This window comes from Hylaeus volcanicus, chromosome 6 (assembly GCF_026283585.1).
Source record: "Hylaeus volcanicus isolate JK05 chromosome 6, UHH_iyHylVolc1.0_haploid, whole genome shotgun sequence".
Classification (NCBI taxonomy): Eukaryota; Metazoa; Arthropoda; class Insecta; order Hymenoptera; family Colletidae; genus Hylaeus; species Hylaeus volcanicus.
In genome coordinates, this window is record NC_071981.1 from 24,401,989 (window position 1) to 24,429,672 (window position 27,684).

A 27,684-nucleotide genomic window follows, 5' to 3' on the forward strand; every position below is an offset into this window, starting at 1 on the left:
ACCGCACGCCGTCCAGATACGACGCTCGCTGTCGCGGAAGGCTTAATAGGACGAGCGTTTCAAGAGATGGGGGAGAAAGGTTACTTACCGGGCGAGTGGTGCGTCGTGTTGTCCGTGTCGTGATAAGCCTCCACTATCAGCGAGAAGGTACCCTGGGAACAGAAAGAAACAGTCGATCAACTTCGCTGCGTCCAAACAAATTACTCTAATTATTATTTCCTAAAATGGACAACATAGAATCCGATTTAACCCATTCTCACGTTCAATGTTCGATGGTCGAAAAGAAATTGTTTAGTGTGGTAGTTGTTACTGTTGTTAGTGTAGCAATTGTTGGTAGTTACACTTGTAGTTACACTCTAATTGAATCGCGTCGATTTTGATACTGATGTATGAATATCATCGTACTATAACATGGAGTTGATAACGACAATATTTCCTTTCTCGAATAAAGCATTTCATTTAGTACCATAAAATGAAACGAAGCAAAACGAAATAAGATTCAATACGAACCATTGTAACATTATAAAAAAAAAGCGCAAACGCAAATATTAGATTACACGTTAAAGGATTCCCGAGGTACGAGACCGATGACAACGAGTCAACCGAAATCTGGATGCCTGGACACACTCCGTCTCCGCAAGTATTCAGGTTTCGGCGCGAAAAACGCGGCAGCTGCACGTGCCCGTCGCGTATCGCAATTAACAATAAATTAAACGTTCCGAGGCGAGGCTGGCGCGTCGCGCGCGCACCTGCCGCGCGTTAGAAGGGCTGTTCCCCTCCCCGGCCGGCGAAGCGTGGCTAAAAAGTCGACGGAACGCGACGGGGTCACGTGTTGCGGGGTAGATGGAGCGCGAACCGAGCGGAACGAGCCTCGGAGCCAACCCTCTCCACTGCTCGTCGTGTTACCCCTGATGGAATTGCCGTGGAAGGCTATCGAGACCAGGGCTCGAGCCGTCCCTCTCCAAACGTGAGGGTTGGGGTGACTTTGTGCAACGACCACCGGATATAAATCGCGCGGGACACGTGCTGGCCAGCCTCGACGAAGGGATGGTTAATCGCAACTCGAAAATAAATATTCTATCCACAAGCAACGCGAGCGTTCGAGGGGGTAGTAGTCTCGTGTAACGAGTCGGGAAGATGGGCGATCCTTAGGAATTTTTTTAAGGAAAAGTACACGGTGGATTGTAATCAAACTTTTTGCGCTTGTTATCGTACTTGAGAATGCGTTACGTGAATTTCTTTGTGTCATTCGGTTTAATCCTACGATTTGCACGATTTGCTCGATATTGGAAATATAAAGCATAATACAGGAATCTTGAATGGTTTTGCGGTGGATAGACACTAGCGCGTATTCTGTATTTTGACATTGCAAATGAGAAATAATACCACACGTAACTATGCGATGAATCTATTACGAATCAATGCTAGGATTCAATTGTAAGAACGTATTAGTTTCTACATTTTTCTTATACAGATAGTTTCCAACAATTATTTCTGTTCACGCTGTCGCTTTGAAATAATTAGCAAAAGAATACTAGTCTGGAAATAATCCTCCCTTTCCCATGCTGTTTTTAGAATTAATCGGTGAGAATGTTTACGGTGCCTTTCCGAGGAAACCTGTTATACTGTTTGTACAATCCATAATGGATATACCTATGCAGAACGGACGGCACGCGCGACCGACTATTGTGTAACAGAAATTACGACTGTCTTGTTGCACGCAACGATCTATTAATTCCCGCTAGGCGACTATTAACTCGACGCACGAATTAAGAAAAGTAGTCGCTAATCGATCGATTAACCGATACGATACGATACGATACGATACGATACGTGATCGATTCGATTAATAGACTGACACATAATTTTAAAATTAAGTAACGTGGAAAAAGATTGATTTATTAATAAACCGCGGATTTTATGAACTCGCGATACAAACAAATGCGACAACAGTTCTTTTTTCCTAGAGAAAACCACAAAAGAGCAAGTACAAGTTGAGACACGATTAATCAAATTCGAGATTCTAAAGAAGCAAACGAGAAAAATGAAAACGTCAGAGCACAGCGTGGATCAGCGTGACGTCAACCGATTGCTCAACAATGGACGGCTCGACGTAGGCCCGATCGGTCGATCGGTACGTATTTCCAGTTAGCGTGCGCTATTCCGAGAAAAAGGAAACTGAACTGGCTGCAATTTGCCCGTTCGCACATCCACGTGGAAATCCAGGCGCGAAAGGCACCCGTGTGTCGTGGGCGTCGAATCGCTCGCACGACCATAAATCCAGCAACCGATACTCACCACGAACAGGCGGGCCGGCCCACGCCAGCCGCGACACACGCATCGGTTTGCCATTGTACACGCCGCCAGGACGAAGCGGCATATTATTGTGTAATAAGTACGTGCCGTACACGCGGTCGCTCGGTACGTGTGCGTGCAGTGATAATGCGACGTTTAATTATTAACGTCACACGCGCGCACACGCGCGCAAACTCCGTGTGTACCTGACACAGAGAGAGGAGCGGCTGGTATTACACACACGACCTCGTTAGTCGTTGCCGCACCGTGAATAATAAATGTTTATATCCGGCCTCCCTGTCATCGTTGCTCGTTCCTGTTCGCGTAAACGAGTTGCGCGCTCGACGCTCGGACGTGCCGCTTGGGAAACAATTCCATTATTAAAAATTGCCCCGCCAGCCGACTCGCGTGAGAAATCCGTTTCGCGCGCTCGGCCACCGACACACGACGCCACCGGTCAATCCTGTCTCCGTTCCCCTTCCTATCCTGCTAAATCTCCACGATTCTTTTTCTTCATCTCGAGTCGTTCGGGATTCGATCAACATCAATCCCGAGGATACACCAACTCTGCTGCGTTACATGACGAACAAAGCCAAGTAGATTTTTCTAGAAGGATTCCGATCAGAAAATGAATAGGTAAATAGTACGATTGTTAATTTAAAGTCCAGGTACGATACATCAATGATCGCTGAGAAAGTATAACGACGGACACCGATAGTCCGCTACGATACACTCAACCTGTTAACCCAGTTTGCGAAAGATTCGCGAGACACGATTGCTTTCGGTGCATAAGCAACGAGCATCGATAACGCCTTGTATTCCCGCGGAAATAATTATTAACGGATCGCGTCATAATCCTCCCGTGATAGATCCAGACAGGATAATTCAACGCAAAATTGCTAACCCAGGTGAGAAATCGCGGAATGATTTTAATTTGCATAAACGGTCGATTTACCGTTTCCACGGAGATTAACCCTTCCCTGCTTGCGTGAGTGTCATTTTATTCGTCGAACACGCAACTATTCCATGAGCGTGGTACATCCGTGAATTAATTTATGCTCGTACTAAACGGAATAAGAAAACTGAAAAATGAAAAATACTGATACTATTACATTCGGAATGATCGCGTTTACTATTTTGAACTTTGAAATGATTCAATCGCCGAATTTATTTTACGACTGCGCGGAAATTTGTATCTGTACAAACTCGACGAGAGATATTACCGTAAAAAAAAAAAAAACCATTCGTTTGACGGTAAAAGGCTTAATAAATAACGTCGTCGCGCTTTCAACGTTCCTGGTCCGCGGCAGATGGGAATGGAAGATCATAGGCAAACAATTTCGTGGTCTCCGAGTGTACGAACCGCGCAGAGAGGGAGAAAAAAAAATTTTCTCTCCTCCGTGTGTCCCGTGGAACCGGCGGAGCACAGGGCAATTTGTCTCGACGAAAAGAACCAAGGGGGAGGAGGAGCACGGTCGTCCGCCAGGTATGTCACATGCGTGTACACATTAGAAAGTTCCAGCGAGATTCCGCGGTTCTCCTGGACCCGAGATTCTGTGGCCCCAAAGGGTGAGGGGGGTCCATTTGACCGCGGGGCGAGGGCAGAGGAAGCTAAGAGAAAAAGAGGAGACACAAAACGATGGAGAAAAACGAATGGAAAGAGCGGAAGGTGTAAGTAAGGTTGAAACTCTATTCGAATAACGAATGCAAACGTATTTATTATTCGCTCGTGACGTTTAATCGATTGTGATTCGAATCGATTTGAAAGATCCAAGATTTAATTCCATGCTTGGTACACTATAAGCTGTTATCGGCTTCAACTATCATTACTTTGTATCGTTGATTGGATAAGTAATGCAGATATGATTTCGTTGTACAGAGAAGCGACGTAAACAAACCTTGCACGGTCGAGATCAGTATCTGTTTACATCCATACTTCCTCGGAACGAAATATTTCACTTTGCCGTTCGATTTATAATTGCAGCTCGAAAGAGCAACGAATACATTTCCAGTATCCAGACAAAATTAACGCTGGCGAAGCGAAAGAAAGCCCCGAAGGAGAAGACGTGCCCTTTTCTCTCGCGGCAAGGACGAAAGCGAGTCGCTGGAGGCCAGAACGACCGTACGAAGGAGGAGGAACGAAAGGACGAAACGGTTTTCAGCCTCGGGGGGGGGCAGGAGCGCGGGAGAAGAAGGAAATAAATTGTCGGAGGAGACAAATGCCACCGTGATCGCCCGCTAATTTATTACGGGGATCGGAATTAAGCCGACAAAAAGCTGAAAAAGGCCCGCGTAGGCATCCGTAGAACAATGTGTTGGGTGTGTTCGGCGGCCGGTTAGCAGTTCTGCCACGACCGAAACGAGAGGAGAGCGACGAAGGAGAGACGAGGAGGAAGCGATGGGCCATCGCGCGCGAAAGAGAGAGACGAGACGAGCGGTGCGTTTCCAACACACGAGGAGGAGGAAGGCCGAGGAGGGAAAAGGAAGGAAAAAGATGAGAGAAAAAACGCACCGTAAGGTAACGAGAGCGAGATAGAAACATGAGGTCGGTGAGACGGGGAGGGAAATGGCTGCGAAAGAGAGACAACGGAGGAGGAACCTGGATGATGAAAAGGAAAAGAACAGAGAGGCTCGTTCGATTCGAGAGAAGGAGATAGGCATACTGGCTCGGGAGTCGGTTCCCACGGCTGCGCAGCATACCTCCACCTTCTCTCGCCTCTCGCTCCTCCGCGACTGTTCTCCTGGTGGTTAGTCGCCTCTTTCTTCGACTACTGGCTCTTCTCTCGTCTCGCTCTTTCTCTCTGTCTCCGTCGTCGCGCTTCATACGCTCAGACTCTCTCTGGCTCACTCGTTTCGCGAACCAGTGGCGTATTATCCTATGGGCAAACCAGACGTCCGCCTGTCTCAAGACCCGTAATCACGGATAGATAAAATATTACGTATATATTAGGTTGTTCCAAAAGTTTCTTTCGTAATTTGCACTCGATTATTTTGTGCGGTACCGTTTATATAAATAGGCAATCTAATTTTTTTAGATGTTGAAGTTGTAACAGTAACGGAGCAAATTGAATCGTACACAATTCGATAACGTAACGTTAGACACGAAATATTGTGTATCTGTTACTTATTAATAAAGCGAAAGAAACTTTTGGGACAACCTGATACATGCCACTATGCAAATGGGAATAATTACTTTCCTGGAATTATCGGGTTTTGATATAATATGTTACTTTTAGATAGAAGTTAATTCTGTGCCTTGCTAAGATAAACTCGATATTTATTTATAAAGAGGAATTATACAACTTTTTATTTTCCCATCAGTCACACGTTCCAAGAGACCACATGCATATATAGTTATAAAACCAAATGTCGAAGCAACCTGTGTGTTTCGTTACTATAAAGTACGTGACAAAATAGTTGCGCAAATATTTATATTTAAACTAAAGTTGTAAGTAATAAAATATAAAGGCAGATAATTAAATGTGAAAATGAGATAAGAAAAATACTCGTTACGTCTCGCAATTTCTTCGTTGCCTGAGACTGAATTTAACATTTTCTTTTTAAATGTTTTTCACAATGGGTCCCCCAAAATTGAATTTTATTTTGGACCTCGCAGCGACGTTCTGCGCCACTGTCGCGAACCACTCCTTCCTTGTTCCTCTATCGAGGCTATCGCTAGCTGCTTCTTTCGCTCGCTTCGCGTTCTTTCTTTATTTCTCCACTCGACGGACTAGCCCGCCTCCTCCTCCTAACCTCGCCGGTATAGTCGTCCTTCCTTCTTTCGTACACGCGTTTCGCCACGTACGAACTGCAATCTCTGCCGGCGCGTATGCATATGCACGTATTAATCATCGTGGAAAATGGTCTCGGGGGAACCGAGAAAGAAGAAACAGGTAGCCGACCGACTACGCCGAATATACATGGTGTTTATTCGCAAGCGGGCATCGTTTAGGGGTCAGGGAGGGATCGTTTAGGATTCAATGGGTCTAAATAAAACGAAAATAAAAAATGACGAAATTGCGTTCGAGGCTTTTCGATTTTTCAATCTATGAAAGAGGATGTAATTGGAAGAAAAAACAGTTTGTACGTGAAAAGAGTGCATCTGACGGATTATGTACGATTAATCAAGTGCTACATATTAACATACACTCTCTCTCTCTCTCTTTCTCTATAGTGGACAAAAATGTAATGGCGAGTAGATTAAGTATAGATAAGTAAGGTTAGTGTAAGATTAGTATAAGCGAGTAGGAGGTAGTATAAGGTTAGGATAAACAGAAGCCTTGTAACTCCTTCGGGGAAACAATAAATATACATACATACATATTAACATACACGTGTCCTTACAAACATTTAAAAAAATTTTTGAAACGGATCTCGAAGAAGATCAAGTTCCACATAGAAAATTTAATCTTCTCTATTAGTTTTCTCTAATAAAGAAGAAATACAATTTTAATTTGAACAATTGATAATTCTAAGATAAAGCCTCAAACACGATTTCGTAATTCTTGATTTTACCATTTGTAGGTAAACACCCTGTAGATATGCCGAGTACGATTCGATAGAGACTACCGGGGGAGGTGATTCATCGTGGAAAAAGGAGCCGGAAGTCTGGAACGACTTTTCGCGGCATCCCTGAGAAAACGGCGGCTCTCCCTTCGAGATCCTTCTAACCGGTTGGACGAACTCGCGTGACTTACGATAGCCATGTACGAGGGGCTGAGAATCATAGTTGCGCAAGTCAAATAAAATAAATATTAAACTACGTCGTAATCTCGTATCTCGACGACGCTCTTCACCTTGCGCGTAAAAGAAATCGTAGCCAATTATAATTGCAGAAACAAAGAAAAGAAATAGAAATAGATAAAAAAAAAAATTCAAATGAAAAAGCTAGGCTGTATAGAAAAACAACCGAATTAAAAGTGAAAGTGATACTAGTAATTTGCTTGACAATTTTTTTAATCGATACGAATGGAAAATTCGGATTCGACTATCTGCAACTGTCTACATATCAATGAAGAAAAAGACAATTTACGCGAGATTACTCCTGTCCACGGTGAAGAATGACAATTAATTCGCGTTTGTGCTGACGTAACGTGCGATATAAATAGGTATATCTCGCAGGGCAGAAGGTAGCAGGTAATAATAAAACAAAAAATATGGAATACATCGTAACAATGCTCGCTAGAACATAGGATACACTGTTAATTCTCAAGTAACGGTTGCAAAAGGGATGAATAAGAAAAAAAAAAAAAGGAAAATATAAAGAATATTCAACGAGCATCGCGGAAACCCGGTCGTCCTAGCGGTTCTATTTTTAACCATTCAGGCTTTAATGTCTCGCGCGTATACAAGCATGGTCTCGCGCTCGAGGAGCGTGGCATTTCCGCATGGAGAAATTTTTGTGGCCTCCATTCTTCGTCGAAAGGAGGAAGAGGAAACCGAGGATAACGAGCGACGACACCGCTGTCGCCCTAGGCTGCCGGCCAGAGATGGCCAGAATTTTTGTCTAGACGAAAATCTCAAGTAACAAACGAAAGACGAACGACTTTGATCGATTACTGGTTCAATTACAATTAAAATCAGAAATGTCCAATAATAACATCTATTAGTTCAAGATTACGTTAATAAATTCAGTAGAGAGAGGGGAGAGAGAGAGAGAGAGAGAGAGAGAGAGAGAAGTTAACGTGTGCAGGTAACAAATAAGCAATGTCTCCAATACTAGTAACATTTGCTCAGATTTTCCATTAGCACTTTCACATAAAATTAGTATCATAAAATATTGATTTGATCGGAATCCGAATTAATATTTCATAATCCGTATAACGATGGGAGCATACAATATCTCAATAATACATGATATCGTTTGCCATGGCGATTAATAAATTACCGGTCGGTAAGGTGTTCAGATTCATCCCCATTAAATGGCTACGTTTTTTAGTTCGAGCTTGACTAACCGCGTTACGTGACGATCGACAAACGCCGAATTAGGTTTACAATCGAGCATCTTTTTATCGACTAATGGAAACGGCAGCCACCCCACCAAAATTCAGCTGTTGTGGCGAACGAGCGCGTTTAATCGCGACTCGTTACACTGGATTATTACACCAACCGAATAATTTTATTCGTTCCTTTCCTCGTTTCGAGTAATGCGAACAAAAGTCACGCTTTCACGGTACCTCTTTAACGCCAACCACTGCGAACGAGTTCTTTTATTAATGGGTATTTCGTCCAACGATTATTACACCGTTCCCCGAGTTTCTATTTCCCTCGCAATCTGATTCGATTATTCAACGAAATTCCCGAGACAAAACTAGACATTGCAATTTATTTCACTCTTCATATTTTTATGCATCGCCTTCACTGCATCGTGACAAAACAGTTTTAGAACAGAATACATCTTAATTGGATAAAATCCGCAGTATACAATCTTTCCTCGTAAACTGGTAAAGAAACAACTGTCCAAACGCACGAAAGGAAATAAAGCAATAGAAAAAGAATTAGCGAGACGGAAAAACAATAAACGCAACTTTTATTTTACGGTCGCCTCGAAACAAGGTGCGCGAAGAGATGAAGTAGAGACGCCTGAAGCAACCAAAAGACAATATTCAGGAATATTCGAGAAGATCTCGAATGTCTTCTTTAACACTTTAAATGTCAAACGTAGGTGTAATATACAGGGTGTCCCAAAAATGTTGGAGGTCCTTGAAAAGGGTGGTTCAGGGGGTGATTTGAAACAACTTTTTCCTTAGCGAAAATGTTGTACGAGGCTTCGTTGAGGAGATATTAAAGGAAAACACTAACCAATCAGAGCGCGCGGATACCGTTAGCGCGGCCGCGCGGTAGCGAAGGCTACGAGCTAAGCGGCCGCGCTTGTACGCGAACAAGTGACTCGACGTGCATCGAAGGACATTGGACGCGGCCGCTCAGCGCGTACCCTTCGCTACCGCGGCCGCGCTAACGGTATCCGCGCGCTCTGATTGGTCAGTGTTTTCCTTTAATATCTCCTCAACGAAGCCTCGGACAACATTTTCGCTAAGGAAAAACTTGTTTCAAATCACCCCCTGAACCACCCTTTTCAAGGACCTCCAACATTTTTGGGACACCCTGTATATGTAGAAATACGTTATCAATAGGTACGGTGTTGAATTCACGTGTAGAAGTCAGTATTTACAAATTTCCCAATTATCTGAGAAATCGGTCGAGTCTCGAGCGGCAACACCGGCTTGTGCCCTCTGCCGCGTTCAATAACAGAAAATGGTAAACACGCGCAGACGAGACGTACAAGCGGGCTTTTGTTCCGCGTGGAACGCACACATCCGAAGGGATATGTTAATAAGCTTTGACAGCAGGTATATACCGACCCGATGTGTACCTGCACGATGACCACGTGTCGCGCCTCCAGGGTAGGGCAGATGCACTTTCGTTTACGTATCTTCCGTGGTTCACCGCGACGAGGTTAGAAAACGAACGGCCCACATTATGCACTCTCTCTTTCTCTCGGTGGCATTACCGGGGCGCTCACGAACGCAAAAAGATGCCCACGGGGCAGAAATCCATTTCACCATTATTACGGAGGCTCTCTTGTTGAGCTCTTCCAGGGTCCCTTGAAAGGAACTTCTTCCACGACCGTACAGAGATACCGTAGAGTAGGGGGAGGTCCGACCACAGCTAAAAAGAGAGAGAAAACCGCGAACCCTAACTGTCTTTATCTACCAACGCATGGTTCCACGCGCCTTCTGAATATCTCCTCTCCAACTTGAGTCAAATCTCGGAAAAAATTCTTGTTGCACTGTTTACAGATTTGGATCGACAAATCGTCAGATTCGTTCAAAGAACATCTTTAGCGATAGACCTAACGAACTTCGCACAGATTCGTGAAAATCGACGCCCGATGTTTCCTCGTTGGAAGCTATTTTTAGCCGAGTACATCGGTTCGTAACGATTACCCGTTGCAACGCTCTAATTGGTTATTCCCGCTAATTAGATTTTGACGGTTAATTAACGGCCAGGTTTCCCACGATTGGCAACAATACCTCGCGCGAGGCTCGAGGCGCCAACTGGGATACTCGTCATTCTTTCCGTCCGTCGAGGCTGCCGCGATTCACCTTTTCACCGTAATCGATACGAAAACAAATGAGGATCGCCGCGTGCACCCGGATAGACAGTGTTGACAAGTACGTTCCTCGAGCGACGAAGACTCGGGTAGAGAAGGAAGCGACGAGGTGGAAAAGAGGTCGATCGCGGGTGGTTCTAAAGATATACGCGTTAATACCGTCGGCGTCGGCCAGAAATCTTAGGAGCTGGCCTTTAAGTGATAAGTTCGCCGCCTACTACCGAGAAGCTTCCTCGTTTGATCTCTTAGCGACATTGTGGAAAAAAGCGCGAAAATGTTGCAGCGACGACTTAAATTGTTCTCCGATGTAAAAGATGGCCCATTCGCTGGGAAATGAACTACGGTTATTTCTGGTAAGATAAATACTTGGATAGACGCATTCCCGGTATATCACATCCATTATTATTACTCTAGTATCTCTGATTATAACGTGAGAAGGTATTTTTAAGGGGACAAGGGCTATAATTACATTAATTAATCGAATATATTCCACGTACATCATGTGTATTATATTTAATAATTGTTTTCCATATTATCTACTGTTCGCCATAAATGCATATAATCCACGGCTCGATAACGAGCTTCGCGATTCTGTATCGAAACAATTAAATAATGCGTTAAATTCGTTGTTCGAGACGGTGTTTAAATCGACCAAATACCGGATTCAAAGTTGCGCATCCTTTCGTCGGTTACTCGAAATACTTTAGCCGGAAAAGAATTTCGGCCGTGTGAGCTATATGTGACTCGATTAGAAAGAAGCGCCGGTATGCCGAGCATCGAGACTCGAGCAGTACCGGGGCGGTCAGCCGGCATCCAGAGTCCGCGTCCTCTGTCTAAGACGTAATTTATGCTAAACGTTTCGCGTCGTGGAAGCCGCGCATCGCCGTACAACCCGAGTCAGCCATTCATCCGACGCCCTTCTCCTCCGTTCCATCGTCTGGGACGCGAATCACGCAGCCTTTTCGGCCGTGGGACCACGATCCTCCGTCTCTCTCGGTCCCACCTTCTCTCTGTCCTTTACCCCACCTTCCCACCTTGCGTGCACCACCTTGATATGCCCCCCCCCTCCCTGCCTCCCTCTCGCTCTTTTTAACCTCGTCCCGCTTCTCCGCGTCCCTTGCGCGATCTTCTCGCTTTCTCTGGTTATCCGTCCGTCGTCCTATGGTCGGGTACCCACGATCCTCGAGTATATACGTAGGTACGATACGCGCTGCTTTGTGGACCGGTACGCACCGGGAGACAGGAAGGATAAGGAAGAAAGGAATTTTTTAATGACTCTTTGAGCCCGATGATGATCCTTTGTGCCCCATCGTCGACCACCGTATCGGGTTACGCCTCGTATGGAAAAATGATTGATAAGGATTTTAGGCGACTCCGAACTCGGAATAACAGGACCATGGGAATGAATACATCGGGTGTACTCGTTAACGCTAGATTTACGGAGGCTCGGAATACATTCGGATTAAGACAGCGATGGATCAAGTTGAATGAAACATTTTGAGATTGAATCGTATTTTTTGCTAAACAGTTTTCAGATATATCTTTAGTTTCGAAATATCATCGTTGAATGTTTCCAACTAAATTTTCCAACGACGTAATACGAGACATCGTCTAAACGAATAATTCGTCCAAGACGTTTCAGAATTTGTGGAATAATGACACAGAAAGAAAGAGCGATCGAATAAGAAACGACTGTAACAGACACCAAATAACGAAGAAACTTTCGATCGTCGTTCAAATACCGGCTGACGCTGGAATACGAGTGTGCAGAAAATCTGGTGGAAATGAGCGAATTCCGGTCTCGGGGATTCCCGGACGCACAGTGGCCGCTGCTGTTTTAATAAGTCGAGCACCATGGCGGAGAGCGGTAACGCGAAGCAATTAACTCGGCTGAGAGCGAGCGAGTTCCTCGATCTTGATGCAACGAGACGAAGGTTACGATTACGTATCAAGCTCTCTGGCTCTTCTGTCTTTTCCAGCCTCTTAATTAACGGCAGACACGCGCGTCTAGTTCCTCCCCCTCCCCACTCCCCAGAAAGAGTTTCGGTAATCTGGCTCCTCCTTATCGCCCGATCGACTGACGCGGAGGTAATTAAGGCGGTATCCATGAACGAATCCACCGTGCAAAATCGCAACCAACGGACGCGAACCGATCTGTCCTCTCCCCGCTCTTCTGGACCAGCGGTGCTCAACCTCTTTTTTTTTAATAATTACCCAAATTAATTAATTAAAAAAAAAAAAGAAAAAAAAAGATACTCAACGTATCCTTCGTTTCGGATTTAATTAGTAAGTTTATACGATTGTGTAATTTAAAAATCTGCGTAATTTGATATAATTATGCAATTTAGAAAGCTGTATAATTTTACGTAACTCGTCACGAAACATTTATTTGATTTCTACGTAATTAATCGATACATACATCTTCCACGACCATTCGCGATTAAATTACACAGAATAAATTTTACGGTACTCGATACACGTACTCTATGAATGGTACAGATTCTATAGATTGATAACTCAGTCTACGAGTCATGCGAATTTAAAATATTGAATTAAATGTGGGGGGGGGGGGGGAGGGTTTTGCGCACCTCTGTTTTGCGCAATCATCGCATCGAATAAAGGCGACCCCTCGTCAACCGCGCATAACTGTTATTAATAGTACATTGTTGCTTTCGCTCGCTGTGCATCGCGATAATTCCAGTAATTAACGCGTTTCCGGCACCGTCGATGCGCCGTTCGGACTTCGAAGGTTTTGTCTGCTCGTGGGAGATCCCAGTGTCGTTAACGCCAGACGACTGTGTGAACATGCCTTAACGTTGCGTTTCAAGCGAATTTTTGTTTTCCACTCTTTTCGTTCCGCCGGAATGATTCGTTGAAAATAAAATTGAACTGCCGACACGATCGTGTAGATACCTCGTTATAAATGTTAGCTTCCTTTTAACAAGGTCGAAAAAACAATTTCGGTATTCATCTCGTGAACGTTGATAAAACAACATTACTCGCAATTAGAAACTTTGTATTTCCCTCGATAAGGTTGTAGTAATTTTGATATAAAAGCAAATGTCCACGCGTGCGTCGATATCCTCCAACAGGTTAAATTCGATCGAGGTTGGGTTCTCCTGGTTGCGTGTCTCGCGTCGGTGTAAGCTACGGGTGTTTGTACGAAATGAATCTACGCAGTATCCACCCGGCCAGTTAAAAAACTTTAACTTCAATAACGTATCACGTACGTGGAAGCGTCTATTGTAAAATTCCGCTGTTTCCTGTTTGGTCACGGCGCGACGTTTCTCATTATTGGTCTCGAGGGGCGCGCGTTTTTCGCCCGACGGAAGCTCATTCTCACGCATCGGCGCAACGAAAATAAATCCAGGCACTCCGAATAGCGATTACACGTTACGACGCCGCCGTCTGTTCCCTTCATCCCTCCGCACACCCGCCAACGTAGACAGACTACCGTGCTGGACTCAAAGGTTGCTTCTCCGGCGCAGGATTCCGACCAGCCTCTCTTCCGAGAACGCGACTCTTTTTTTTTTTTCTCTCACTCGGTGAGTTCCTGCCTTCGAACCTCTTTCGTCCGATATAGCTTCTAATATCGGCCGATACCGGAGAACGAGAAAGAGACACGGGGCTACGGTAAACACACCGGTGAAACGATAAAGTTGGAATTGTAAACAGAGTTTCTCATGGGAACGAAGTTCCATGCTTCGTTGATAATTGTACCGCGTATAGCGAGAGCTACACGAGGGATTTTTATGAAAAGCTACAGCCATACGTCGTACGAATCATTTTTAATTTAGTTTCATTTGCTTGGAAGGATGTTTCGTTGGTACAGAGTGAAAGAGAGGTTCGGCAGTGATATAAAGTCAGAGTTTGGGAAATCCTAGATGGAAGAATAAACCCGAAGTTTGTCTCGTTTCCTTTGAAATATATTCAAAAGAAGAAACGAGACGAATGTCTCGAGTGTTACGTTCAACGCTGTATAAAGCTCAGTAGAATATAAGTATAAATGCTCGGTAGAGTCAGGGCATGTAAGAAGCAAAGGACGAAAAGCGTGTTCAAACATTCGAGATCCTACGATAAAGGAACATTTCTTCATTTTGACCGAGCATTTGCGGAAAAGTCGAACTGAAATGAGAAAATTTTCTACCAGGAACACGACGAAAGACGAGAGACGGGAGGAGGTGGCGTTTTTCAAGCGAGATGGGCGAACTGGTCGCAAAGGTGGCGCGAGGGGCGCCATATGGGTTAGTAAATTTAACTCTGCTCACGAGAGAGCTTCGAGAGACGAGGACGGGGAACAGTCGGTGCGAGAGAGACCAGGGGAAAGAGATTACGAGGGAAGTGTAGAAGCACAAAAGGCCTCTAGCCATCTGCCAGTGGCCCTGCAGTGCGTCTCATAGGCAGAAGTGCGCGGAACAGCGCAACGAGCGAGCTGACGTACACCAGGGATGGTGAGCAAACATTGGCGTAGACGTGGTAATGCACTCGACACCGTATTGGACCCTGCCCTTCCAATCACGTTTCCTGTTACCTCAGGATGCGAAAATACTCCAATTCGTTGACACTTCTATCCACGCGAACTCTCTCTACTAACTTCATTTCGTCACAATTTATTAACACATTGAACGCCGTGTCACCCATACGTGGGTACTAAAGAAATTAGTTTCGAAAGTGAAGTGTCAAAGAAAATGTATTCGAATGAAATAATCGAGTCTCGGTGAAATCACAAGAACGAATACTGTCTGTAAATAAAATTTGATCGCAGTAAGAATTTCCAAGAGAATTAGTCTGGCAGTCAACGTGTTAAAGAAAACAACATTGTATAGTCCATGTATCGCGGGGTTAACAGTATCGATGGAATTCATACTGAAACGATCAGAACTTTTTTGGAAGGAGTTATCGCGCTACTAATACCGATAACATTCATTTTGAAATCATTGTGAAATTCATTTTGAATCGACAGTAAACGATACCTTAAATTCTTTCGGAAATAATCAAGTTCTTTTCTGCCGTTAAATCGCTGCACGGTCTCTCGTACAGGTACATGAAAATGCATGGTTGGAAAGACAACGTTGAACTTTTAATTGGAAAAATGTGCTGTCCTCGCGCCAATGTCGGGGGAATTATCGAAGCAACAACAAGCAAGCAATAACAACTACAGCAGGAGGGAGAGACAAGTGCCGCGATACCTTTCTTTCTTTTTCTTTCGCCTCTGGCACCATCTGCCGGTTCGTTCGCCGGTCCTCGTCGCACTCGCGAGCAGCGCGTGCACGAAAACACGCGCTTTTAATGCGATCGACCTAGCCTTTCTTTTTACCGCGGTCCCGAGAAAGTTGGAAAAAGACAGGAGGTCGAAATTTTTGCTGCCAACGATTCCCTTTCTTCCACGCTTCTGTTCATTAATTACCGGGCAGGACCGGTTACTTATCGACAGGTGCAAGATAAGTGCTCCCGTAAGATTTTTACGCTATTGTATTTCACGAGTATTAAACCGAGCCCAATTTCGACGTTAACCCACTTATCGACGATTTCGATTTATTCCATTATTATCGACAGTTTCGTGCAAGCATTTATTGTTAGTTATATACAATTATACGCTATATTCTCTTGTTACATGCTATATTTTTGTGCGCGTATAATTTAAACTTATTCGGTGCTCTTAAGATTAAAACTATTCTATATGCATTGAAAATGCAATGAAATCGTAAATATTAGGTGAACCGGAAAACAATGTCGTTTTTGGAATTTTAAATACTCGTTTATCGTTCATCAGCTCGTTGATTTTTATCGATCTGGCATCGACGATTTGCACACTAATATGGCAAAAGGCTATCGATAACGCAAGCGATTGTACAATTAATAATTAAAAATAGAAAGTTTTTAAAAAAATTTGTTTGAATTTACGTAAAAGAAACGACATTTTCCAGTCCACCTAATATTTAAATCAACGACTTGCTCGAACATACGAATATGAACAAAAAATTCTGGGTTTCCCACAAGCACCATTATTGACCATGTACTTTCTCGCTATCAGACTCATAGGAACATTCGGTAAACAGTTACACGCGAGCTTCCCATCTCGAGATAAAGAGGAAATTAAAGCAACAGTGTAGTGCGTTCAGCTTCGAGTTCATGTTCCCCTAATCAACCAATTTACTTTTCAATTCTTTCTTATCGATTGTAACGGAAACCAGGAAGACGGACCTTTACGAACCTGCCCGAACCACGACGTTGTAACAGCTGAAGATAAAAATTAACCGTTTCGCCGACAGGAGGTCGCATGCTGGTGGTGTCGTTCAGTCATGCCACCTTGTATTTTTAAATATCCGTAGAGAGTACGTATTCGATAAGTACATATTCAATAAATCAACGTACTTTTGTTATTCGTATCGCCATACGCGTAAAATTACGCATTTTATTATTAATTTAATTCTAGCGCTTTACAATCCATAGAATCAAAATGTTAAATTTGAAAGTTTCATACGAAATTTTAGTCCCTCGACGAAATTATTTGACCGTGTTGAATTTACGTAATTTTAATATTGATTCTGAAAATTTGGAAACGCGAATAATCCACTGGCGTCGCCCTAGTCTCGTCGACCGTCGCTCGAAGAGAATCGGTCAACCTGGTCGTAATTTAGCTCGTGCCGCGATGATTCGTCCGAGAATGTGGAAAGATACAAGACGAAGATACGACCCCCTTTCAAGCCGTCCCCGGGGATCTTAATTTTCCCTGACAAATGCTCGCCACTCGTTATATACGCCGAGACAAAGATCGAAATTTGCGTGGCTTTCAACTCTGGACACGTTCGCACGTGCGGAAAAATCACGGGAGCACATAACGGACAAGTTGGTGACCGAGAATCGAATTACTGTGGATTTGTAGCTTAGGGCAGAGTTGGGGTAAATATCATCGGAAAATTATTACGGTCTACCGAAAAGTTCTGTCCGTTCCGGTTGCGACAACTTTCAACAAATTATGCGCGTATTCGTTAAAAATGATATACAAATTGCAATCGCGCTGGTAAGATGTTATAAATAACGATAAAAATTGTGTCATTCGATCAAATTTACTCAAGGTATGAAAAATTTATTATTTTGTTTTACTGTAAAAATGGACAGAACATTCCGGTAGATCTAATAGCTATCGATAATTGAATAATTTCAATTATTCGTGCAATAACGCCCAACAATTAAAGAATGTTAGTTGTATTTCAAATTCTTTGCGACTAATTACTGATAGTTAACACGTTCACTGCCAGACTGAAACTCTTGAAAATCTCTACCGTGTTTAAATTTTGTTTACAGACTTTGGGAAACTGCGTAATGAAACATTTATTTCTGTATTTAGTTCATACTTCAAGTATTTCAAGTACTTCGAAATTCAAGTATTTCAAGTACTTCGAAATTCAAGTATTTCATTTAAATTCATTTTCTATGACATTTAACTTTCAGAATTAATAGTTTTCGTTTTTCAGTGAAAAGCACTGTCGCCCATGTACGAGTGACGTAACGATCAACGTGTTAATCGGTAATTGAATTACTTGTCAAATATAACTGACACCGGCACGTGCCTATGTCCATCGTCGAAACTCTAATCGTCTTTTGTTTCATTTCGCTATTGTGTACGCAATCTCTCGCCACGCGAAAAGAATCAGAGATCCCGTGTCGCAGATTGGTCGAAAACGAACCACTTGGTAACTGGTAGTCTCGGACGACGTTTCGCAAATGAACGTGAGAAGGCATTCATATAACGTTTATCGATGTTTTTCCGCGATTCATTACGCCGTATCTCGAATCGAGTTCCGCTTACGTTCGCGTTGCGAACCTATTTCTCGCGTCCCACGACGCACGACGATATATATGTTATGGTAATCGAGGAGATCGCAAAAAGAGCACGGAAACGTCGAGGAATCGCGATTTTTCGCTTATCTGCGATCGCTCCATCGCCAGGACTCACGCAATTGCCACCTTCTTTTTTTTTTTTTTTCTATATCGATCGTACTTGCAAATCGCGCGGTGACAGTGTTTTTAATTTATGTCACGGTTGAGCACGATTAACATATCTTCCTTCCATCTAACCTAACCGTTTGGCGACGCAAAAAAAAAGTCCGATTCGAATGTCTCAGAAACGAAGGAGAACAACGAACATATCATTCTGTTATCTGACAGTTTATGATTAATTCGAGGAATTTAAATTTTCCTTTCTTTTTTTTTTTTCGTTTAACTACTTATAATTAGGTAATAATTATAGTAAGGACACTCACCGGCCACGTGAACTCGAACGGGAATCTGATGGGATTGGTGAAACTGGGCATGGCGACGTTCGGGCTAAGGTTGACGATGTTCTCGCCCAGTACGGGCGTGACGACGTCGCCGTAGGTGCACGGCGTCGTCGTGTCGATCTTCACCTGATACTGTTTCAGGCAAACCCTGAACCTGGTTTTGCAAACGCCAGAGCACTCGCCCGTCTTGGACGTGCTACCGGAGCAGCACTTGCCCAGACTGTCTTTCCCGTACTCGTTCACGAACGACTTCAGCCTCAACTCGAACACTCCTGAGGCGTTCACCTGAAAGCATTCACATTCGTTTCAAGAGAAACCTCGTTGCAAAACAAAATTTATCGTGACAAAAATGAAAATAATTAAATCACATATTTCTTCGTGTACAACTACAATTGCTCGCCGTTTGTAATAAATATTAGGTCGTCCGGAAAATTCGTGCCTATATTTACGAAAAATTCAAAGGCACATTTGAATCTTGATGCATATTATTATTGAACTATATATGTAACATTTTATTCCACAACCTTTCCACCTGTCAAGGAATGTACGCATATTATTTGTTTTCAGTCATTCCGATATATTCTCAGACCCGTATCGCCTACTAAAAATCGGAACGTACTTTCCAGACAACCCAATATTTGTTTTCACTCTAAACACATTATTTAATTAAAGCGATTTCAGTTCAATCTTAACGATACAGAACCGTAAAGATACAGAAATTTCTAATCGGTACGACTTAAACAAATACGATTCAAAGACACATTTTATAAATCCGCATGCAATCGACCAAACAAATATATCGTTTCCAACAAAATTGAACAACGTCCATATAACGATACTCGTTGCAATTCCGTGGCGTACCGTCTCCAAGAAACAACAATCGTTACTAAATCGAATCTAAGGATTTGCAAAGTATTCTTAATCCAAACTAAAATCAATTTAAGATTGAAAGAAATCAAATAAAAGATGAATAACGTCGACCGAAAGGTTGACGATCATCCAGAGACTAAATTATACAGCATGCACGCACTGCTACTCGAAGTATTAAGTTTCGAAAGTATGGACCGAACACGGTGTACGTTAGAGATGCTACCTTCGATTTCGTTTACATGGAAGGCAACGTTTCTTCCGTTTATTATTATTGACGGTGAACCGGAGAATGTTCGCGAAACGCGCATAACCTCAACAAGGACTTGCCGGAACACGACGTCGGGGGTCGCCTGGTGCCCAACGACCGAACACGCGGCCGGGGCAGCACGTGTTGCAAGCGCGTTTTTGCGCACGCGTGTGTCTCGCAGTGCGCGTCTCCCAGGAGGAGCAGAGATATCCGCGCGAGTGACCCGACAAAAAGCACTTTTTTCACTTATCGAGACGCGAGCGAGCTACGAGACGGGTGGATAGGGGCCAGAAGAAGAACCAGAGGCGCAGATGGACATTTCGCCACGCGTGCTGCGCCGAGCGTCAACGATCGTGGAACACGAGGGGCGTTTTCGGCCAGAGAAGAAGAAAAAAAGAAAAGAAAGTGCTGGAACCAGTCGTAAATGTATTAACGTATGCTACCGGTTTCTTCGCGCGGCGAAGTAACGCCGAGAAGAATTAATCGCGTCGGTAGGCGTCGAGAAAACGTCTCTCCCCGTTTTTTTCTGTTACGGCATAAAATTCGACTCGATCGATTCGTCGCACAGACGGCCAGAATTCTCGTTTTAACTGACAAATTTCATTGGGATTACACATTATACAGTAAAATTGCATTCGGAATTGCACGGTCGGTAATTATTATGTCATATTTCGTTAAGTAAAGATTGCAAAAGTCTTTATAGCGTCGATGTTCTGAACGACATTGAATATTGCCGAAATGGTAGGAATTTGTAGTTGTCGCACCTCTGGATTACATTGTGTCGACGGAACACGTTACAATGTCTACCACAAAGCTCGTCTCTATACGTTTTACGCGACATACGTTAAATAAAAGTAGACGTTTGAATCGTAGAATCACATTTCAAGTCGAATAAAAACTCGTCGGTAACGCGCTGTACTATTATTTTTACGAGCCGTTTGTTTCACGAATCAAATTTTGTCCGTTTCTGTCCGCACGGAATCGAACGAGTTTCGCGGAGATTTTCAGCTGGAATTGCGTCTAGTCGTCTCGGCGACTCGAACCGTTTTTCTTCGGGCGACAGTATCCAGTGTAAACAGACCCGTTGCGTCAATATTTCTCCGTTCGTACCCTCGTCGTTCGGCCAAAGAGTTCTTGACCACTGTGGACAATGGCCCACGGCTTACGTGTCCACACATTCACCGGCGTTCTTACAAGTGCACACAGCCACGCAGATGGCAGCAGACTAGCGAGCCTTCCCACGAGACATCGTATAGCCGAGCAAAACTATACATATATCGTCTCACGCGAACGAGAGGAGCGCACTAACCTTACTATCGAGCCCGAGGATCGTTTTACGATCTCGCTGCCTCACTCGGACCGTCCATTACACCCCTCGTTGTCAACTTTAGCTTTTACTGGAATTTTAGACGTAGCCTCGTCGCTTCTTTTTTCACATCGCACCCGATCGCTATTTGACACGATTTCGTATAAAAATTTATACAGGCTACGAACTCGTAGCTATCGCGTCGACTGTTCGAACAGAAATTACAAAGTTTTCGAATGTAACTCTGCCAATAAATTTACATCACGAATCGATTTAACGGACAAATTTTTTCGCGAAACACGTGCAATTTTTGGCAGTCCAGTCGAAACGACCGGCAGTTTCGCGTACAGTAATAAACGAGCAGCTTTATGGGTCGTAGGATTCAAAAGAGAAAAATATACGATCGAACGAGATGTACGTATTCGCTTGGCAGGAACAATTCTCGTTACGTGTTTTAAGAGAGCATACGCACGTTTCTGCATACGAGTGTATACACACGCGTGCTCGGTCCTCGATGAGGAATTCTCATTTTTGGCGCGCTGGAGAGCTATTCTCGGAACAGAAATGGCCGCCGTCGACTATTTACGGATACAACAACCGGCAACCGGCGTTATTTCGTCACAAAACAATTTTCAAACGCACCTTATGAGACCGGAGACTCCTCGAGATGGAGGAAAACAAAGACCGATCTCCAGCGACTTCCGACGGTGTCACGTGAAGGTCGAAAAGAAGAGAGAGAGAGAGAGAGAGAGAGAGAGAGAGAGAGAGAGAGAGAGAGCATAGGCGCAACGGGCCAAACGAACGAGGAAAGGGAACGAAGACGAGCTAGACACTTCTAAAAGAGTGGATCCAGATTTAGAGTTGTTGTACGCGCCGAATACTGTTGCCTTTTCGCCTCTTTCGCCGCATGGCTCGAGTCTGGCTGCTCGTGCAACGGAGAACGAGATATAACTAATGGGAGAAGGACGCAGGGACAAGAAAGACTTGGGAGAAAGAAAAAAAAAACATCTCTCCCAGGAAGAATACAGACCCGCGGGACGATTAGGGAAAAAGTAACCGAAAGCTAGCGCATGCAACCACGAAATTTTGTTCGAACAACAGCCACCGACTATCAACTCGTTCGATGAGAAATATAATTTTGCTTTACAAGCTAAATTGCAACTCTAATTCAGCAAACGATGTGTACAAATTTTGGTTGCGCTTTTTATCTAGGTATTTTACGTTTGAAATAGTCTTCAGTGGTTACTTTTATCCTAGGTATTTATGTCAGTCACGGCACAGATATAGTCAAGGTACACACTGGTCCGTCTATGGCGTCTACCGTATTTACCAAGTTGGACGATACAAGTACACGGACGTTAAATTAATTAATAAAATTAAATTAATAATACTTAAATTAATAAAATCAAATTAATTACATTAATAATACTTTCACCGAATCTACATATCTAGGTCGATGGACATGTTAAGTTTGAAATTCACTGTCAAATTGTTGTTGCTACGTAAGTAATTGTTCAAAGGGAAAGTAGAAGAGGATGCAAATCTCGCAAACAAATTCCAACATGAAAAATTGTGAAATTTGGAATGAAACTTTAAGGTCTTATGAATTTTGCGTAAAGTCTTTGTTTTACACATGTCCATCGATTCAGATGCGTAGATTCGCCCTTGGATATCGCGATCAATACTTTTTCTACGCTTGTACACATACATTTATCCATTTAATAATTCTCATCGATTACATCCCAAATTGTGTTCGACCGAATCAAAGTACACGTAAACAACGACACGTGACTGCAGGTCAATGTCACTTGTCCGTTGCATCACTGGTCAACAATTACGAAAAGTATGAAGTATCAGAGAATTGATCTAATTTAGACATAATCTCCCAGAAATTCATACGCTTTTATCAAGTTGCATATGTATTACTGCGCTATCACCGATATCTGTCAGAGTATAAATTCCCCAGCGCACAAGTGACGTAACCTCGAGTGTCAAATATTCGAAAGAAAAGTCATTTCTATTAGAATTAGTAGGCAGATTAGTAGACTACTACCGCAGTAAACTACGTTTACTACGTTAGTAAAGTGTATGACGGTGAGTTTACCTTGCAAAGTCACGGAATGAAGTTCTACGCCAAACGAAATAGATAACTGGAAACGTAAAGCGTAAGAAAACACTGTGAATAAATAACGTATAGAAAATATCGCGGTACGAGGAAAAGAAAACTCGGCGGCCATCACCGCGCCAGAACGTACAACGAACTGTGATGGTTAGGTTATTACGCGATTGGTGACAGAAAAGCACAAGCCGCGTTCGCACTTACGCAAGCGTTCAATTAGTCCGCAGGAGAACGTATCGTTGATAACCGCGCGCGACGTAAATATATAGACCGAGGGCTTCTATTCTGAACGCGCCCATCTCCGGAGCGTCATCGTTTTTATCCATAAATACCGACATAGAGCTCTTACGGCCGAGCGACCGGTTTGACAGAGGGGAACGTCTTGGATTCCGAACCAAAACATCGCGCCATTCATCGACAGCCGATCAAGGTCGACCGCGGTGTGCCGCGAAGTTGATAAACGTATCGAGAACCGACAATACGACCGAGCAATAAGATTACACGTGGGCTCGTTGACAAAATAATCCTTTCATCGTTCACGCGTCCCCGTTCCGCGGTTAGATCGGGCAAACATTTTCGCTTGGGGAATTTATTGGTTACATAAATTCCGCTTGCCCGCCTGTTATCGACTGTTGGAATCCTTTTTTTAACTTCCACGACGAGGCGACGTACAGGCTTCCTCCCCATGAGCGAAACCGATCGAGGCGATAATTGAATGGCGTCGCGGGGCAAGGGAAGATTCACCAACGTAAATACGCGGTCCGATTGTTGCCATTGAGTTATCCGCGAGAGATTTACGTTTCTGTCGTCGAACAATCGCGAGCAACGCGAACGGAGATGGGCAAAATTGACGCGATTCGGATCATTACGAGAATTACCGAAATTGTTATTATTATAACACAAGTATATATTATAATACGGAAATATATCGATGGGCAAAATTGTCGCGATTCGGATTATTACGAGAATTACCGAAATTGTTATTCGACATACTTTATTCTTACTTTCTTTGCACGTTTAGACTTTTGTGTACGACTCTATGGAAACTTATGTATGTATTTTTTAGTTTATTCCTTTTTATACGTAACTTTATATTAGGTTGTCCCAAAAGTTTCTTTCGTTTTATTAATAATTAATACATAAGCGATATTTCATGTTTTATGTTACGTTAGAAAATTGTGTACGATTCATTTCGCTCCGTTACTGTTACAGCATCAATGTCTAAGAAATTAGATTGTCTATTTATAGAAACACTGCCACAGAAAATAATTGAATGCAACTCGCGAAAGAAACTTTTGGTCCAACCTAATAATTACTGTTCGTTTGAAGAAGGTTTGAAGAGGGTTTGAAGAGATGATGCATTAATGCATAATTCATCGATCGTTGCTATCAAGTAACGTATGACGTATTGAAATAAATGAAAGGAAAAAAGCTTGTTTGTTAATACTTGAAGAGAAGCAAAACTGAATTGTAGAGCGAGAAATGTTCCACAACGAACAAAGAAATACCCAACATGGGAATTTCGACGAACGGAAGAAAATGGTGCGTTTGACCTAAGACGCGAGATCTTTGCGAAAGGGGCGGTTATAAAAGATTTCGACGCTTTGGAAAGAAACGGTTCGCACGTTCGTCGGGAGGCCACTAAAAATAAACGGAAATATTTTCAACCTTCTTCTTACGAATCGAAAAGAAGAAACGATTTTTTTATCGCTCTCCTAAATAAACTCATCCTTCGAAAATTTCAGTCTCGTATGAACGATAAAACTCTCTTCCTTTAGAATCGAGAAGTGATCGAAGGTCGAGTACAGGGATGTTCGACTTTGTAATCGATTTTCTGAATATCATTGTAGACGACTGCTATCGTTCGTATCGTTTCAAAGTACGTTATTATATGCAATTTGTTTTCTTACGTATGTTATTATTATAACACAAGTATATATTATAATACGGAAAGTGTCGAGGTAAATATTTGTAGTCAAAGTAGAGTTACAAATAATTGTACGTAAAGCTAAAATCAATTCCTAGCTACCGAACTTCGTAAGTTAAATTGTAATGATCATCGGGTTGAGAAGTTGGTAATGCGATGTAGCGAAATAGCCACCAAATATTTTCATTAAAATTACAGTTACGAATGATTAAATACAAAGGTGCAGTATTAATTCTCGGATCTAATAAATACTTGAGGTATGGTTGATAAACAGATATCGAAATTTTTGAATCAATTTCGTTTGGATTACTTTAAACAAATAGAGGTAGAAAATCGATGCTCCGAACGCTTCGATTAAAAATCGTGTTTATCTGCACCGAATTCTAATCGCTTGAATCGAGAATCGATATATTGGCGAGAATCGATATATCGGCAAGGATCGAACGTTCCTAACCGAAGGGTGAAGGACGAAATAAAAATCGACGCTTACCGTACGGGGTTCCGGCAAGAGCACGACGGCGGCCGTCCACACGAGCATTTTGGTCCACATGTTTGGTGGTTGTTCGATTCGATGTTTACACGCCGCCGGTAGGTCCGTCGGCGGAGGTGTGTGGACCGTGGTGGCCTAGTGTGCTCGTCGGCGTTACCTCCTCGCGGTGATTTCGCGAGGCTGCATAGCCGTCGTATCCTCCTCTTTCGGATCCGAAAACGAAGTCGACGTCAAACGAAAAAATATTGTAATCCTCGTTGGTAAGGTCGCGGCGTTAAACTGCCACCGGCTTGAATTTCTCACGACAGCGGTAAACGGAACGTGAACAAAAACAAAAAAAAAAGGAAAAAGAAAAACGAAGTTAACTCGCGGAGGAAGGAGCCGCCACGGTCACTCCTGTCTGTCGCACTGTACAACACTGAGAATACAAGAAAAGAATGCTGGTATATCCGACGACGATGCCAAATACAGGTATTTGGAAATATATTATATATATATATATATATATGAAAATCACGCGCGGATCACTGAACACTGTGTGACACACTTTATTCCATTATCCGTGGGACGCCGAGAGTCGTAGAACAGCTTCGTCCAGGGTACGATTAGATCGTCGATGGGATGTGAATTATACTTTCCGTGCGTAGGATTACACGGAAAAGGAAAAAAAATCGGCGCAGGTCTCTTTCCGTTTTACGCTTTTGCCGAATGATCTCTGTATCTCTCCTGAATATCACTTTACGCGGCTGTGTCTTATACGCGTGTCCGGTGGTGTGTGCTCGGCGATGATTTTGTCAGCTCTGGGAACGACGGTCTCCAAAATGTATGTATGTTTCTCTCACTACGCCCGTGTCGAGCGTTCGTTCGCGGCACACGAGCCACTACGTTGACGAGGAGCACGACGATTCGCCGCGAGCATAATTTTCCACGGTAAAGGCACGTATACAACACTCTCTCCTCCTCGCCAACCGTCGCAACAACGACGAGTCGCGCACTGACTGGCCGTCGACGAACCGTGAGGAATATTCTCTCTCGGCGACCAGCGAGAGGAGAAGAAGAGGGGGGCCACGGGTGAAAGAGTAGGAGGAAGAAGAGAAGGGTTAGAGGCCGAAGGTGGAGGTGGAGGATACCCTCGTCGTATGTGACGAGTCAAAGACGAACGGGAGAGTCAATGTGCTCGCCTCGGTAGAGAGGGGAAGTTTTTCGTAGGGCCAAAGGGTAGGGGGAAAGAAGGAGAGTTACGCGCCAGAGAGAGAACCGGCACGAAAGGCACCACTCCGCAGCTGAGGTACTACTGGATCCAGAGATGCGCCCCGAGCCCGTATTTCCCTTGTGGAGGTGCACGCCGAACCGGTGTGCGCTCCTATGTCCGTGCACGAGAACAGCTTGTCTCGCTCTCTGCCCTGTAGTTCCTTCCTCGATGCGATCCACGGTATCCTTCTCTTTCCCGCCAACGACGGCTATCTCGACACGTTTCCGCGCCACTAACAGAGCCAACACTAGCGCCACACCGCGTTAACTCCGGCAACCACTGCAACGTAATACTCGACAGATGGCGAGTCCGATCCTCGGTTGGTTTCGCGTGCACGAGACGGTCTCTGTAGAAACTCCAAAGAGTCCCGGCTACTTTCTCTCTCGCTTCGATTAATGGTATATAGTCCAAGCTGCTGATTCGTCTCCGTCTTGCTCCTATCGTTCCGTGTGCACGCGTGCGCTCTAACGTTTCGAACGGACGCGTACGTGACCGCGCGTCTACACCACGGCGTGCAACCCTCGACTGGAGGTAGTAAGCCGGGAGCACCCCTACTTATAATTGTGGTCCCGCCGGGCCCCCGACGGGAGGGGTTGCCGAACCAGAGGGGTGGTGGGCAGCGGCTGCGCCGGTGGCACGTAGAGTGGAGCTTCGGAGGGGCACGGAGAACCATCGACGAGGGGCACGAGGGGAAGGGGATGCCGAAGAGGCAGCTGCAGGCCGGCTGCACGCGCCCACCCCCACCACCGTAGCCCCTGTACGACACCCCAGCCACTCGTG

The 27,684-nt window shown here is 44.0% G+C and overlaps 1 protein-coding gene across 1 annotated transcript in view; it reads right to left on the bottom strand.

Annotated features, from left to right (window-relative positions):
- Positions 1 to 27,447, bottom strand: part of LOC128878249 (neurogenic locus protein delta) — a 60,062-nt gene extending 32,615 nt beyond the window's left edge. Inside the window, exons 1-3 of the mRNA XM_054126301.1 lie at positions 25,653 to 27,447; positions 18,676 to 18,978; positions 89 to 152 (exon numbers count right to left, since the gene is read on the bottom strand). Of these exons, the coding sequence (XP_053982276.1) occupies positions 89 to 152; positions 18,676 to 18,978; positions 25,653 to 25,712 (427 nt within the window). The 5' untranslated portion in view covers positions 25,713 to 27,447. The remainder of the gene's footprint in view (positions 1 to 88; positions 153 to 18,675; positions 18,979 to 25,652) is intronic.
- Positions 27,448 to 27,684: the final 237 nt, after the last annotated feature.